Consider the following 16,719-nt stretch of genomic DNA (forward strand, 5'->3'; position numbering starts at 1 on the left):
CTGGCGCCTTCTGTTTGTGCCGCGGATTCCCAAAATGCTTTGCGTTCACCACTGGTAATACGTCACGATGACGTCACATTAGCAATCTCTATAGCATTATTAAATGATGGATGAAAAGACCAAGGGACAAAATCAAATCTATAAATCTTCAGAAAAAGTTTATACTTGTCCTTCACATAAAATGAGTCGGAAAGGCATTTACCTGAAAGCTAAAAATTAAATGTACAGTTAAGCACTATGAATAGTAATTTTTTAATAGTGCATAAACACATTCAAATACAAAGGTTTGGACATCATCCATAGTAAAAAAATAAATAAAATAGAAGTGATGCAGAGAGCTAATGAGAGTGTTAAGAGAGTGTGAGTGTCAACGGAGGTTGAAGCAGGATCCAAGTGCAGTAATTCTTTATTCCTCAAAATCGGGAACCAAACAACCACAAATATAGCAACGACAACAGACAAGGAACAGACTGAAACACAGGGCTTAAATATACAGAACAGATCAGGGAAACCGAGACACAGCTGGGACAAATGAACGCATAATGACTAATTAACAACACACACCTAAACAGAACAAACAATTAACCAAACACCATGGAAACAAACAGGCAGGGGGTGGAGAACGACAGAACTGAACTAAATTCCAGAACACAGACAAAGGGTGTTTCTCAAAACCAAGAATGCAAAGAACGGACTTGTGTTCATGGGCAGAAAGCTCTTGCTAGTTGTTCTTGCAAGAATGAACTCACAAGGTGACGAGCACACAGAACGCTGCTGACAGTTTGAGACGATGTGTTCTTGCTGGTATTGCGCAATAATACCCCCGCACAGACGCCGTCTGCAGTACCCAAACATGACAAGAATTATTGACGATAACAGCCAGGCTTTATCGCCCAAGCTTACCCTCAGCTCAAGAGATTACTACTCTACATACACTACAATGTAATGTTCATAACAATAAAGCAACGCCTGTCTCCTTTTCATTCTGCTTCTGTTGTTTGTTTGTGTACATCACTAGCCAACAGCGGGGGAAAAACGGCGGTAATATAAATTGTCTCTGGTAATATTGACCGGCCTCTCTGCTTCCCGCTCCTTCCTCGAATGCCGAAATGAATGCTGGGATATTTCTGCCGTCAAGTTCACACAAGTTACCAACCGATGCATCCTCTGTAAAATGGCCGTGTCAAGAACACTTCCGGGATTTTTAACCGTTCTTGCAAAATGCAAACTTGTGTATTGGGACAGTACTTGGGCAGCGACTGATGACGTTTCACAAGTCAACAAGAACACAAGTAGAGACAAGAACACATATTAAGAAACGGCCAAAGACATAACTCAAAACAGACTGACAGTGTCACATAGAGACAGCTTACAGAACTTATAGAACAAAGATACATCTCCTCTGTAAAAAGTGGTAACCTGCTATTGTTATGTAGAGAGCTATTTCTACCAGTCCTTCTTGGTGTAGCGTAATATATTTTGTTTGAATCAGCAATATTGATTGTTTCCCCACCATTGACAGATTGTCATTTATGAGACACTGTTTTAACGACAAAGACTCTGATCTTAATTTTGATATAGTGTTTGTGCAGATAATCATAGAAACAATATTGTGGGGGCCATGGAAGATGGGTAAGAATCATCAAATTCAGGTGGAGGTTTTAAGTTTTAATAAAAATGCTGGCGGTGAAGGAGTTAACATGCTGCATTTAAATAAAATAATTTAAATTAAATTCTACCATCACATGAAGCACAATTTTTTCCAGGTACCATTTATTCAGTGTAGCTATCATCTGTTTAAATAAAGGAAACAACAAACATACCAATGAGCGCATTCACTTTGATGGAGTCCAGTGCTGTTTTGGTGTTTTTTTTGCCCGTTAGACTTGATGTCGCCAGAGCCTCGTGTCCAAAAATGATAACAGCCAGCTCCTGGGTAAATACTGACATTTTGGTCTTAGACAATCTCTCGAACGCCCTTTTTGGAATGGTGATTCCTTCACCCAGGGACATCTATTTAGATAACAGTAAAAAACAAAACAATTGTGTCAGAAGTGTGTGTGCGCGCATCAATGACATTAACATTGGCTATATTATATATACACTTGCAAAAAAAAAAAAAAAAAAACCTTTTCAGGATACTGCAAAAAATTAAGGATAATTTGCTAAAAAAAAAATTAAGTAAATCTACATATCTCTTTTTGGTAAAAAAATTTAAACAATGTTTGGCTTTTTCAACGACTTAGAAACAATTGATAAACATGCAACTGTGGAACAGTTAAGGCATAGTTCACCAAAAAATTTAAAGTTCTGTCATGATTTCCTTATTCTCATGTTGTTCCAAACCACTCATATCTTCCTTTGTGTTTGGCAGAATAAAGAAATGTATACAGGTTTTTTACAACTGAAGGCTGAGGAAATGACCGAACTTCCATTTTGGGGTGAACTATCCCTTTAAGACACTACCAGTTATAACCAAAAGTTTTTTTTTAACACGAACTCAGCGCTTCACTTCAGAAGGACTTAATTAACCCCCCTGAGCCTGTGGTGCACTTTTATCATGGATAGAAGGCTTTGATGGACATTAAAAAAAATATATATACACATTGATTCTCACTATAAAGCTGGGAAGAGCCAGGACATTTTTAAATATAACTCAGATTGTATTCGTCTGAAAGAAGAATGTCATATACACCTAGGATGGCTTCAGGGTGAGTAAATCATGGGCTAATTTTCATTTTTGGGTGAACTATCCCTTTAAGACGGACCTTTGTACTAACTCAGATAAACACCTACATAAAGACATTTAAAAAGTTAATTTTCTTTTTTATACTGCTCAGTTTATATTTTTTGTTCACAACATTGTCGATAATGTATTTAATTTTAGTAGTTTGCTTACATTTAAGCATAATGTATGTGTTAATGTTTAATATGTTAACATGAGAAACATATCTGTGCATGTATCCATACCATTTCTGCTGGTGGTGATACAACTTTTGTATATTGCACTTCACTTGATGAGGCTGGAGCTACCTTCATGGCCGCCACTATATCTTTTAGTGTTTTTACTACCTTTGGCAACTCTAGTGATACAAACATGGTGAACATTATATTGGTTTAAAACTCATGTGTTTCGTCAACTATAAAACAAACTACACTTCATCATAAATACCTTTCAATGCACTGAGAATTTCATCGTCAAGCTTTGGTGTCTTTTTTGGGCACTGTGATGAGCTATCATCCTCACTTTCTGTTTCAAGCTGTAAGAGAAAAAGATTTTAGCATTGTGTTTAATATAAAATAATTATTTTTATATTATTTATTGCAACACTTACATTTCTTAGTGGTTCCTGCATGGGAGAGGATTCTGCATCAATGGCTGTTGCGTCAGAGTCTGAGTCTGAGTCATAAAGTGGTGGGGCCGTGTTAGGATCAGGTACTTTTTGTTTTCTCAGGTCCTCCTTCAGGGCATCAACCATGTGTGTGGCTGCCTGTTTTGTCAGGGTCTTAGCACAGGACAGTGTCAAGATTAAGATTTCAAGACAATCTATCACTAAAAAGTAAGAATTTTGTGACTACAATAAATATAAGAAAGAATACTGTCCTTCAACCAGAAATGCAAAAGCTGTCATACTTCTGTGTCCCTTTTTCAAGTTTTAAGTTAAAGCACTATCTACAGCCATTGTATGGAAACGTTTAATCTCTATCATTGTGAAATAATCATGTGATATAAGTGTCTTACATTCGGCTGGTTACATTAAGTAAAATAATAATAAAGATAATAATAATTACAGCTCTTGTTAAGTCTCTCTTGTGTGGTTGCTTTGGTATAGGGGTTGAATCCGTCAGTTCAAGTGCCTGTAAAATAATAATAATAATAACATTAAACAATTTTTTTTTTATTATAGCCTATTAGTAAACAAACAACAGATTTAAAAAAGAAAATTGCCTGTCTATTAATCAAAATAAATGAATTTATTTATATTTTACATGACTAGAGGTAACCAGTAGCGGTATTAACATGGTAACGTGGCATCTGACGCACAGAAGCCAATGACACATGTTGCTATGCTTAGTGACACTGGAATTCATTGGCATGTGCCACTGACAATTTCGAGACACACTGACATGACACCTGACTGACACTGAGTTACAGTAAACCTTTATTTTTTAAATGATGCTGCATGGACATACACCAGGAGGTGTAGGTCTTCAGCATCATGTTGAAAAAGTTTTACAGTAACGGATAACATGTTTAAAACACATATGACTGACTTTGATGTGTTTAATTTAAAATATCACTAAATTAGGCTATTTATTAAGGATTTAGTGTCACAATTATGTCAGTAAAGCTGCTCAACTCATCTGCCAGTCACTACTGGAGGTGTCACAACATACGGACATGTTCTGCGACTCAGTGTCAGGTGTCATGTCAGTGTGTCGCGACAATGTCAGTGGGACATACCAATGAATTCCGAATGTGTCACTAAGCATAGCAATATGTGCCATTGGCTTCTGTGCGTCAATGCCACGTCACATAATGTATCTAATTAAACTGTTTTCCTACATCTGACTCATTTAGTAGGGTGAACCTCTAAGGTTGTTGCTTGTAGTAATAGTTTCTGAAGACCAATTAAGAAAATATAGATTTGAAAATCTTTATAATTTGGCAATCCCAGATTGCTTTGAAATAATGTTTTTATTTCAAATTAACTTCATGCACAAATGCACCTTTGCTGATTTCTTTGGATTAGCTCGTAATCCAGCAGCTTCCATGCGTGAAGTTTTGAAGACAACCTTTACAATTAGAAGAAGTTAACAAGTAAGTTAAACAGTGTAGGCTATTTGAATCACACAGTTGGAACACAGTATCTGATTACTGAATTACAAGGCACTTAACATTTATTTAATCACTTATTTCATGACATTTAACTTCTTTATACCTCTGTTAGTTGTAAGTAGGGATAAAACAAAGTCTGTCTGCAGAGTTAAAAATTGTATACTGAAATGTTGTATTAATTCTTAAAAAATCACTTTGTTCTGCCTAATTAAAATTATGAGGGGTTTTTTCAATACAAAATATTACTACTATGACATCAAAAACCATAAAGGAATTTCTTTTAAGCATCAGTCAAATTAATATTCTATTCTACTCCTTGGAAATGGAAATTGTACACATTTTAAAACAGAAACACAATATAAAGTCAGCACTCAGAAAAACGTTTTAAATGTATTATCAACTGTAACATTACTTTAGTAGAATATGTTTTTAGCCAAGTACAAATGTCTATTCACATTAAATAGTTAACTTACACATACATTACACGGATAAATGGGGAGAAGGGGGGGGGGGGGGGGGGGGGGGGGGTAAATATATAAAAATATATATTATTAAAGTATTTTACATACCTTTCCTTTCCTCTGAGTTTTCATCTCCAGTCAATCTTTTGAAAGGGTCACACAATAAATCTCACAAGTTGCGGATCAAGTCGAAGTTACGTTAGTTTCAGTAAAATAAAGTGCAAATTACAACTCGACAGACATCGAAAAACGAATGTATTTTTCTTTTACATTTATCGTTTTATCAAAACGTTTGTGAATATTTTAGTAATATTTACCTTAATGCGTCAGGATGGAAATGCACAAAAATTTTCGTCGTCGACTCGTTACTAAGCCAACGTTAGAGGATATTTTGACTCTCAACTTGACCAATTACTTGACATTCGATCATGCGCCTTCACGTCATTGGCTGGTTTGTATTCAAATTTTGACCGGGAAATTTGGTTCAATGTTGTAGAGATAATTAAAGGAAAATTTAAAAATCGTTAAGTTAGAAGTCCATTATGAATCGTACAAAAAGGAAGTACAAAACATAAACAACGATGAACCTGAACCAAGGACAACCAAGTATAAAAAAAAAAGGTAAGTAATTATTATTACTATATTATTATGTTGTTGATGAAGTTGTTATTTTTTTAGTTCTATTATTTTTACCTTTATAAGGCTAAATATTTTTTACTTAATATTTAAAGAGGTAGGCTATAATGTTACTCTGACACATATCTCATTTTATATGTCAGGTTTCAAATAGAAGGACCTATAAATATTTCTTAGAAAAAGAGAACATAATATGTTCACACCTTTTCTGCACACAGTCCAAGGTAAGAATTTGTCTCTTTTTTAATATGCCCATTTTTGCTGTTATTGTTTTTTCATAAACATTTTTATGCAATTGGTACATGCAAAAGTTACTTTAATTTATTATATGCAATAAAATTAATTTATAGATACACACGTACATAAACACAAATAAGTTTTAAATTTAATAATAAGTAATCAATGACGTTATAATGTCATAATGTTATTTAATTTTTGTCTGAGGTCATAAATCAGTCACTTTGATAGCCTCATTGTGAAGTTACTGATTTATGACCTCAGACAAAAATTAAATAACATTAGTATTACCTCATGTAGAAAGCCAGTGCTACAGGCAAGTATGCTTCCAATTTTAAAAATCACGGATGCAGATTAACATAATTATTTTAAATATCCTCAGATGTCTTGCCTTTTGATATGTAATACATGTAAGATTTTGGAATGAGCTTTTGCATTTATTGTCTTGAAAAGACAAAATTTATCCATATCTTTAGTTTAACTTTGTGATGTTAGATGTGTTAACGTCAGAAGCATGTTTTTACTATAATCGTTTGGCTGGATTTTTACCCTCAGTGCAGAAGACCACAGGAGAGAGACACACACCCATATATTATCAGAGATTACACCATTATTGACATTTTATTTACTATTCCATATATACGATCATACAGACAACCTTACTTGATGCACGCTATGAGAAGAATTTCTCCCAGATTGATCCTATGCAGGAGCCACCGGAGCCATTGGAAAGCAACACATCACAGGTAATGTTACACACATCATGTGATGGACCACATCGGTTTACAGTGACACAAATACACATCAATGCATGTTAAAAGTTGTGAATTATCATCAAAAATCACATTGTATCCAAAGTTATGCATTGCTAATTTTATATACTTTTCCATATATACAATCACACAGACAACCTTACGTGATGCACGCTATGAGGAGAATTTCTCCCAGATTGATCCTATGCAGGAGCCACCCGAGCCATTGGAAAGCAACACATCACAGGTAATGTTACACACATCATGTGATGGACCACATCGGTTTACAGTGACACAAATACACATCAATGCATGTTAAAAGTTGTGAATTATCGTCAAAAATCACATTGTATCCAAAGTTATGCATTGCTAATTTTATATACTTTTCCATATATACAATCACACAGACAACCTTACTTGATGCACGCTATGAGGAGAATTTCTCCCAGATTGATCCTATGCAGGAGCCACCCGAGCCATTGGAAAGCAACACATCACAGGTAATGTTACACACATCATGTGATGGACCACATCGGTTTACAGTGACACAAATACACATCAATGCATGTTAAAAGTTATGAATTATTTACAAAAATAACACTAGAATAGCAACAGCAGCACATTGTAGGTATTGTGACACGATTGTCATTTGTGTGTGCGTATTTGTGTCACTACACTTTTGAGAGACAAATGTCTTTACATATATAGAGAAGTATGATGATAAACAATATTGCGAGCGCATATTACTGGTCCTAACCATTTAAAAAGGCTTCTAAAATAACTAAAACATGATTTTAATTAGTGTTTTGCAAGTGTCCTAGCCTTGGAAAACCCAGACAACTTCCGGCAAAATTAGATTCTAGATAGATTCTCATTCAAGCCCATTTCTAATGGGTCGAAATCGAGGCACCAATCAGAAACGTTGTGGCGGCTTTACATGATGACTACAGCGCAGCGACGGTGAAGCAGATTTTGTACATTACAAAGATGGATTACGCCGTGGAAAATCACTCGTTCGAATCAGCTATCGCTGTTTAAAGCGATTTGAACGTTTCCTTTTTGTTAAAACCCGAGCAAAGAACAACACTCGCTCTGCATATGTCATATCCTTCATCGCTGTGATTGGTTTTAGCTCTATCCAATTGCGCCCAGAGGCCTTTGAGCGACGTCCGTTGGTGACGCCCCTTTGGAAATGATTTGTCTATGAAGCTTTGCCAGACCATAACTCAGTTACTACTGAGAATGGTCTGGTTTTAACCAGGCTACAAGTGTCCTGGGTACATTTACTGGTGGATGCTATATAGTGAAACCAACATGTTTTTGTGTGTGTGACTGTGTGTGTGTGTGTGTGTGTGTGTGTGTGTGTGTGTGTGTGTGTGTGTGTGTGTGTGTGTGTGTGTGTGTAGTTTGTATACATATGTTTTCTTGAAACTTTACATTCTGTAAATGTCTTCGAGACTTGTGTTCAGTCGCAACTCCTGAGTAATTGTTTTGGTTTAAAGTACTTTTGTAATGTTCCTTTAATGTATTGAAATACCAAAATAGTCATACAGTTTACTACAAATCAGCAGTAACCACCAGACTGCCATTAATGTCATTAAAAGCTGCTGTGGTCTTGTAGATTATACATAGTATTTACTTTTTTAATTTAATGCAAAAATATAACAGACATTTGTTTTATTTGTTATTTATCATACAGACAACCTTAACTGAGCTTCACTATGATGAAACCCTGTCTGATGCCACCCAGAGTCTACCAGATCGAGTTGTGGATTTTCAAAGCAGCAAATCACAGGTAAACACATTGATTATGGAGCCACTGATTATGGAGTATATATATATATATATATATATATATATATATATATATATATATATATATATACACAGTGATATTTCTTTCATGAGATCATTTACCTAAAAATAATTGACTAATGTAATGAATGCTATTAATATAAATATGGAAAAATAACTACTTACAAATCTGTGCATGTCCTTAGGCGCCGTATAACGGTGATGAGTTGCTGTATCCTGGATCATCTCTTACCAAAGGCCAGAGTTTGCTGCTGTTGATGTCATATGTGTTACGACATAATCTAACAGGAGTTGCCTTAGAACATCTTCTAAAAATGTTTAATGAACATTTTCCAGGATTGGTACCAGCAACCGTATACCTTTTTAACAAATCATATGGTGAGTTTGGTCATTATGAGCCCCATTTTTACTGTGTGTCATGTTGTAACTACTTAGGAACAAGAGAGAAAAGCCCGATGAATTGTGCTGTCTGTAAGGCAGCATTTGATGCAGATGCTAATCTGAAAAATGGCTCTTTTTTTCTAGTATTGAGCTTGTCATCACAGCTCAAAGACATTCTTGAAAATCCAAGTTTAACTTTGTCAAGGCACACTACAGATGAGAAAGATGTAATAAATGACATACAGTGTGGAGCTGAATATAGAAAGTTGAGAGAAAATGGGCAATTAGGTGATTGTGACATAAGCTTACTGTGGAATTGTGATGGAATTCCCATTTTCAGAAGCTCAAATTACCAGGTGTGGCCCATTCAATGTCAGGTCATAGAACTACGGCCAGCGGACAGAAAAAACAACATCTGTTTGCCATGCATTTGGTTTGGTGCAAAGAAACCTATCATGTCGGTTCTGCTAACCCCTTTTGTGAATGAGCTGTGTTCTCTTGAGAGGGAAGGGTTAATTTGGAAAGACTCACAAAATGTAGAGCATATTTCCAAGGTGTATGCACTAATATGTAGCTCTGACTCAGTTGCCCGCCCACTCCTAAGAAACACAAAACAATTCAATGGACAATATGGCTGTGATTTCTGCTATCACATAGGTGGAGGTCCTTATCCATATAGAAGACCAGAGCCTCTTCTCAGATCTGAAACAGAACATTATGACCATGCTATGGCAGCTACCGTACAACTGCCAGTCAAGGGTGTAAAAGGCCCAACGGAATTGATGAGATTAGAAAAGTTTCAGATAATTAATGGTTTTGTACCAGAATATCAGCACAGTGTTTGTCTTGGTGTCACTCGACAACTGGCAACTCTGTGGCTGGACTCCAACAATCACAACAAAGAGTGGTACATATGGTGGTACATGGCTATAAAACCTCCGGTAGAGATTACAAGAAAACCCAGGTCAATACAAGACAGGAAATACTGGAAAGCATCAGAATGGCAGTCATTTCTTCTTTTCTATTCTTTGCCTATTCTAAATGGTGTTCTAAAGAAGAAGTATTGGAACCACCTGTTTCTTTTAGTTTTTTTCTTTGCATATACTTCTTCAACAGCAGGTGAAACTCTGTGAAGTCAGTGTAGCAGAAATTGCACTGAAGAAGTTTGTGATTCAGTTTGAGGTGCTGTATGGTATTAAGAATGTGTCGTTCAATGTGCACCTGTTGACACAACTTGCAGACAGTGTTAAGAACTGGGGTCCTTTGTGGGCAACATCAACGTTTTCATTTGAATCTTTCAATGGTACTTTATTAAAGTACTTCAATGGAACTACTCATGTCCCTGTTCAAATAGTGAAGACATTCCTTAGGTGGAAGAGTCTGCGAAAAAGGGTGGAAAAATGTTTAGTCAACACAGACGATACACTGAAAGACCTCTTCACACAACTTCAAAATAGTAATTCCATGAGTTGTAAAGGGAAAAATCTGACTGGAAATGTCACTGTGTTTGGTCCTCATTCTGACACTGTAAGTCCATCACATGTCTTTGCCATAGAAGAATTGAATGGTGGTATAGTGTGTAACTGTACATCCTACACCCGTTTCCTAATCGGTGAGACACTGTATCATGCAGAGGCTAACAGCAGATTAAAGAAAAGAAATAATTCTATTGCAGAATTAAAAGATGGGACATTGTGTAAAGTTTTGAGCTTAGTTTCTTACGAAACTGTCACCAGTGCTTCAGACAGTGATGGTGGAAAAAAATGCTGTGTAGTCGTGCAGAATCTTGGAAAGTCAAGAAGACCATTGTGTAGGGACATTCAATTGAATATCTCATCCAAGTTTGTGTATGAGGTGTCTGAAAACAGTTATGTGTATGCTGTGAACACTGACTCATTTAAAAGGAAATGTGTAATGGTAAAATTACAGAACTGCACATTTGTCATACCCCTCCCAAATAATGTAGAAAGGGACTGAAGGGTTTGTAGAGTATAGCTGAATTGGGTGAGAATACCATAGAAACTAGATTTAAATTACACCATCAGAAACATGCTTTTCGTGAGAATGAGAAAGACTTGACAAGCTAAATGGTTTCTTTGACTGAATAGAAATGTTAAAACAATCATTTGTAAAATTTTGTTGTATATACTCAATGTAACTAATAAAGAAATAAGTGTATTATAACACATGTAAGTTCTGAGATCATTTAAAAAAAAAAAAAACATATCAACCAGCTATGCCGTGTGCTTTATGATTTAGAAATTTTAGACTCTGTGAGTTCACAAAACTTGACTCATTCACCTAACTAAAAGTCAATCATTTTTATAGTCTAGTCTAATTTAAATTAAATGTATTTTAACTGAATTTATATGTAAATTAATTTTGTTTAGACTTTTTAAATTTTGCTTGCAATTAATGTGTTTAATTGACTTATAACAACATATTGATATTAAAAGTATTCTGTACACAGATGTAAAGTACAATACATTATTATTACATTAAGAATTGATAAATGACATTTTAATTGTCAAATATGTAGAAAACTGACACTTAATTTAGTTCATAGAGCAGGAGCTGATAAAAATGTCAACAATAAGTATACTGGAGTATACTGTATAAGCAAATGTACTGCAGTTTAGAGGCAAAATACATTTCAAATGCATTAATGCACACAGTATATTATAGACTAAACATTAAAAATACAGTAACAAAATAATTTTGGACAACACACTTGAGTTGACATTAAAATCAGTTATTTTCCATGTTTTCCATTAAATTTAATATTTTATTTAGTATATTAGTCAATACATAAACATAACTGTACTTATTTAAAACACTATAAAATCATAATTATTTAAAAATGTATGTTTAAGTAAAACTTAAGTATTTTTTTTTAAAAAGTGCATTTGTGTGTTTAGATATATTGTCATGAAAGTGTACTTTCTTTAAGTAATATTTAATTAGACTATAACAAAGTGCATTTTTTAAAAAGTGCGTTTAAGTGAGTTTAGAAATATTGTCATGAAAGTGTACTTTCTTTAAGTAACAATTAATTAAACTTTATTAAAAAGTGTATTTGTGAAAAGTGCACTTAAGTGTGTTTATAAATATTATGATGAAAGTGTACTTTCTTTAAGTTAAACTTAATTTGACATTATTACAAAGTGCATTTTTAAAAAGTGTACTTTAGTGTGATAAGAAATATTGTGATGAAAGTGTACTTACTTTAAGTTAAACTTAATTAGATATGACTACAAAGTGCATTGTAAAAAGTGTACTTAAGTGTGTTAATAAATATTGTCATTAAAGTGTATTCCCTTTAAGTATACTTAAGTGGACTTTAATTGTAATTATATTATATTATCTGCAAGTGCACTTTTCAAAAAGTATACTTTTATTATTTTAAGCACACAAAAAGTACACTTTCAATACAATTAAGCACACTTCTTTTTCACAAGGGTCACCTCTCGCGTGCAGGAGACAGACGTAATGCTGCCGCGAATGAAGCGAATTGTCACGTACTGAATGTACAGCTCTATTAACTGAATACTATTTTAACCCCTTAACTGTCACCCCCCCCCCTTTTGATAATTGATATTAAAATGCACTATACAAACAAACTTAAATGGTTGTAATTCAAGAATGCTTTGGAATACAGACCTAAGTTTGGTCTTGTTTTAAAGAAAACAATCAGCGGATTATTACTGAAGTGAAAGCACTTCAATAAATTAAAGTATGAAAAAGTTATGGAAGTTATAATTTACAGTAAATCAAATATACTTTATTAATATATATTTTTTAATATAAAATAAATATTTTACAAAATATTTTTTGCTATAAAATTACTATAAAATGAAAGCTATATATCTAACCAAGTTGTGTTCCAAATTTCAAGTTGATATCACAAAAATTGAAGTTCCCATGAGATTTTGTTTAGGCATAGTACCAAAAATAGACACCGGGTGCCATTGCATTCCATTGAATTTAATTGTATGCATTCTGCTGTAACAAATTCATAAATTTCTATCCAAATATCACTTCTGTCACTAAATATGGAACCTTGAGACTCAGACCTTTCTGACAATATGTGTTTAGTCAATATTAGAAAAGGTTTTGATAATAGATGAAAGATGATGCCCAAAAGGGGATGGGCCTAATAAAAAAATATAATTTTATCTTTTTTTATTGACAAATACTAGATTATGTTTTATTATAAACTTTTAGCATTAAAAATGAAAGTTTCAATTATTAACTGAAAGTCCTTTCCTTTTTCTTGATCCTCCATTGATATGGCTACAAGTTAACCAAACAGCGGAAGATAGTTTACAACGGAACCCCAGCAACGCATGCTGCTAGGCAACCGTGGCTATTCACAGGAACGCGCATTGCTAAAACCAGGCGTAGTTAAGCCTAGGCTTAAGTTTGGTTGGTGCAACCGACGTTAGGTCAACTCTAAAGACTGGTCTTAACTAAGACCTACTTAGCAGTTGTATCAGTAATCACCACTATTAACATTGCATGTTTTCTTTTGTGGGACAATGAGTGAGTCATTGTATAATTCACCCCAAAGGGTAACACTATAATAACTGCATGTTAGAATCATTAGTTAACCCTCTGAGCTCAGCTATCGCGCCGGCGCGATAGTCTCGCATTTTTTCTTATCAGTGCAAAAGAGACTCAAAATACTCTGTTGATTTTGATCTTACGTGTTAGTGTTATACATCATTCGATCCTGCTAAGTTTCTCTTTTTTTGTGTATACTCACAATATAAACAAAGTATTGTGCTTTTAGTCAAATAAAGAAAAATAAACATGATGCTAGTTTTGCTTTCTCTCTGTCAGTGAAGTCCATTCTGAAACGCGTCCAAAAATTAACTGTAATCCCGCGAATACTTGTCATACAGGCACGAGTGTTTTTCCATAATGAAGCTTGAACTCTCTTCTTTTAAATGAATTAATTTATATAAAAAAACAAATATTCTCAGTTTATGTAATCTGTATGAAAAGAGAGAGATGTCAGTCTTTTTCTTTCCAGCTCATTATACCTGATTACGCGTTAATGTGCCACGCCCACGGAGAGTGCGCGGTATTCAAACGCAAATGATCTAAGGCAAGCCATTCTAACATGCCAAAGCCCACCAGCTGGATTATAAAACACATCATGTTTAGGAAGTATCTTACTACCGCTGTGTACACAGCGTATCCCTTCGCTGTGAGGAATAATACTATCTAATAACCCTGGAAAATGTACCAGAAGTGCTGGCAGTTTCATGTCGAGAAGCAACGGATCCAGCTGATGTAGTAAGTCATTTATTCTTAAGTGCTTTGTTCTAATCGCGATATTGAATATTGTCTGTAAACCGCAAAAAAAACGTTATATATGAATTGCGTGTCTGTGTGTAGGCTAAATGATGAATGAAAGACACAGGCGCGCGCAAGCACGTTGTTTACTTCAGTTATACAGCGCGTGTCTGTGCCGTTCATTCACTCTCGCACCTACATTAGTAAACATGTACATGAACACATCCAAACTATATTGCTATAGCATACTAAGATGAGTAAAAATAGACTGAAATATGTTGAAATAAAATGTCTGTATAAGCAACAAACTGCAAATTAACATGCTAATATAATATCATAAACATGATATGTTACAGACTAAATATGAATGTTTAGACAAGATTTCGTGATTGGTTTTGGATAGATTATAAAGTTTTGACTGTAAAAAAAGACTACTGTCACATTAAATAGGTAAGTTTTTGTTCGCCAATTTCTGCTCATATACTATGGTATGGGATGTTTTGTCAAAAATAAAGTAGGTATATTGAATTATCAACTAAGATGTTATTATAGTGTTTGTTCCAATATTCAAACCAATGAATCCTTACCTTTTTTAATACGTATGATAAAATGTATACTTTTTACAAAGAAAGAATACACTTGAAATATTGTTAAACTTGTAATTGTTGTCAAGTCAAGTCAAGTCATCCTCATTTATATAGCGCTTTTAACAATGTAGATTGTTTCAAAGCAGCTTTACAGAGATAAAGATATAATTTAAGGTAACAGAGATTGGTTTGGTTTTATAGTGGCTCTTGAAAAATGTTTTTTCCAGCTAAAGTTAGTTTTGATTGATTCACTTCCATCTAAATGATAGTTTGTTATTAAATTAGGGGCCGCTAAGACGACACCGTTCTCTCTAAACAGACTTTAAACGTGAACCTGTGATAGACGCTGATGGCGTTCACATGCGCATTAAGAATTGATTCTATAGTTATGTGCGTTTGAATATATGTGCGCAGGTTTATAATTCCTTACAAACCATGCCTAAACAAACTACTTGTTGTTGTAATTGTAACCTATTTGTGATTGGTTACAATTTCTAATTGTAATATATATATATATATATATATATATATATATAATCAGTGGCGGCTGCTGGTCTCTCAAAGAGGGGAAGCTCAGAATTGTCCATTTATTTAAACGTAAATTCTGCCCTGCGTTCCTTTTCAAGAAAATGCTCTGTGACCCTGTCGTACCAACTAGGCGTCTTTTCTAGTGACTATTTATATTTTCATGTTTAGCTAATTTTTCTGTGAACTCCCTGTAATTCCCCTTGTTGGATGATTCACTACTCTCATCATGTCCCCTAAATGACAGCACCTGCCGGCCAAGCAAGGATGTCACATCAATAAGGCGGTTTAGGAAGGCCCTGTTTTTTTTTACTGTTTCATTATGTTTAGCCACTTGAATACCAGCACCTTTATTGATTGCATGCTCAACCCTGATCCTGCCCATGCAACTTAATCTTGCACATGCACTCACATTTTCATGGCTCTTTTCATGTCTTTTATATGCCCTGTCAAAGTTAGAAAGATCTTCAAACCCCACCTTTGACCAAACAACACATCTGTGAGATGGTTTCATTAAGAGGCATGGCCAGCAGTACATTTTATTTGTCACAGCACTTCCAGCCAGCCAGCTAATTTTGTCATACCAGAAGAGCTGAAAGGACCTGTTATTTTTCCCTATTTTTTGCACTAAATCAATCTTAGGCAACAACACCCATTAGTCAAAAGTCTTGTGGACACATATTTAGTATGTGTTTTGTGGCCTTATTTCAGACACTTTAAGTTTTAGTTTTTTTAGTAACCATGCATAAACAATAATCTCTCAAAAATACAAACATGTACATACATCTTGCTCACATATTATGGTAGCCATGTTTGTGCTAAATAGAGTGTAATTATACCTTTGCAATTAATGTTTATAAGCAACTGAAAAAGCACAAATGTCAGGGCATGTCAAAACATCTCAAGGACCCCAAAAACACCCTAGACCTCAGAGGGTTAAGCATTAAGAAATAGTTCATTCATCATTTATAAAGCATAAATATACATTAATAAGCAGTTTATAAATAAAGCTAGTAATGCTTCTTGGTTTATAAGCATATCTATAATGTTTTTAATAATTGTATTTTTATAATTTATTAATAAACAATTTCTAAATTATGTATTATATTATTTACAAACCAGTTATTTAGGAGTTGTCAGTGGTTCATAAGATAATTTAGAAAGTGTAAGTAAATGATTAAGCA

The 16,719-nt window shown here is 34.4% G+C and overlaps 1 protein-coding gene across 1 annotated transcript; it reads right to left on the reverse strand.

The window, feature by feature from the left end:
- Positions 1–1,777: 1,777 nt before the first annotated feature.
- Positions 1,778–3,502, reverse strand: LOC143740056 (uncharacterized). Its single transcript, XM_077232126.1, has 4 exons — positions 3,336–3,502; positions 3,173–3,260; positions 2,971–3,083; positions 1,778–2,013 (listed from the first exon to the last, which is right to left on the reverse strand). Exons 1-4 carry the CDS (start codon positions 3,477–3,479, stop codon positions 1,798–1,800), a joined length of 561 nt encoding a protein of 186 aa, XP_077088241.1. The 5' UTR covers positions 3,480–3,502; the 3' UTR covers positions 1,778–1,797.
- Between the last annotated feature and the right edge of the window lie 13,217 nt (positions 3,503–16,719).

Source organism: Siphateles boraxobius, unplaced genomic scaffold (assembly GCF_051911475.1).
Source record: "Siphateles boraxobius isolate OS27281-9 unplaced genomic scaffold, OSU_SipBor_1 164, whole genome shotgun sequence".
NCBI classification, from domain to species: Eukaryota; Metazoa; Chordata; class Actinopteri; order Cypriniformes; family Leuciscidae; genus Siphateles; species Siphateles boraxobius.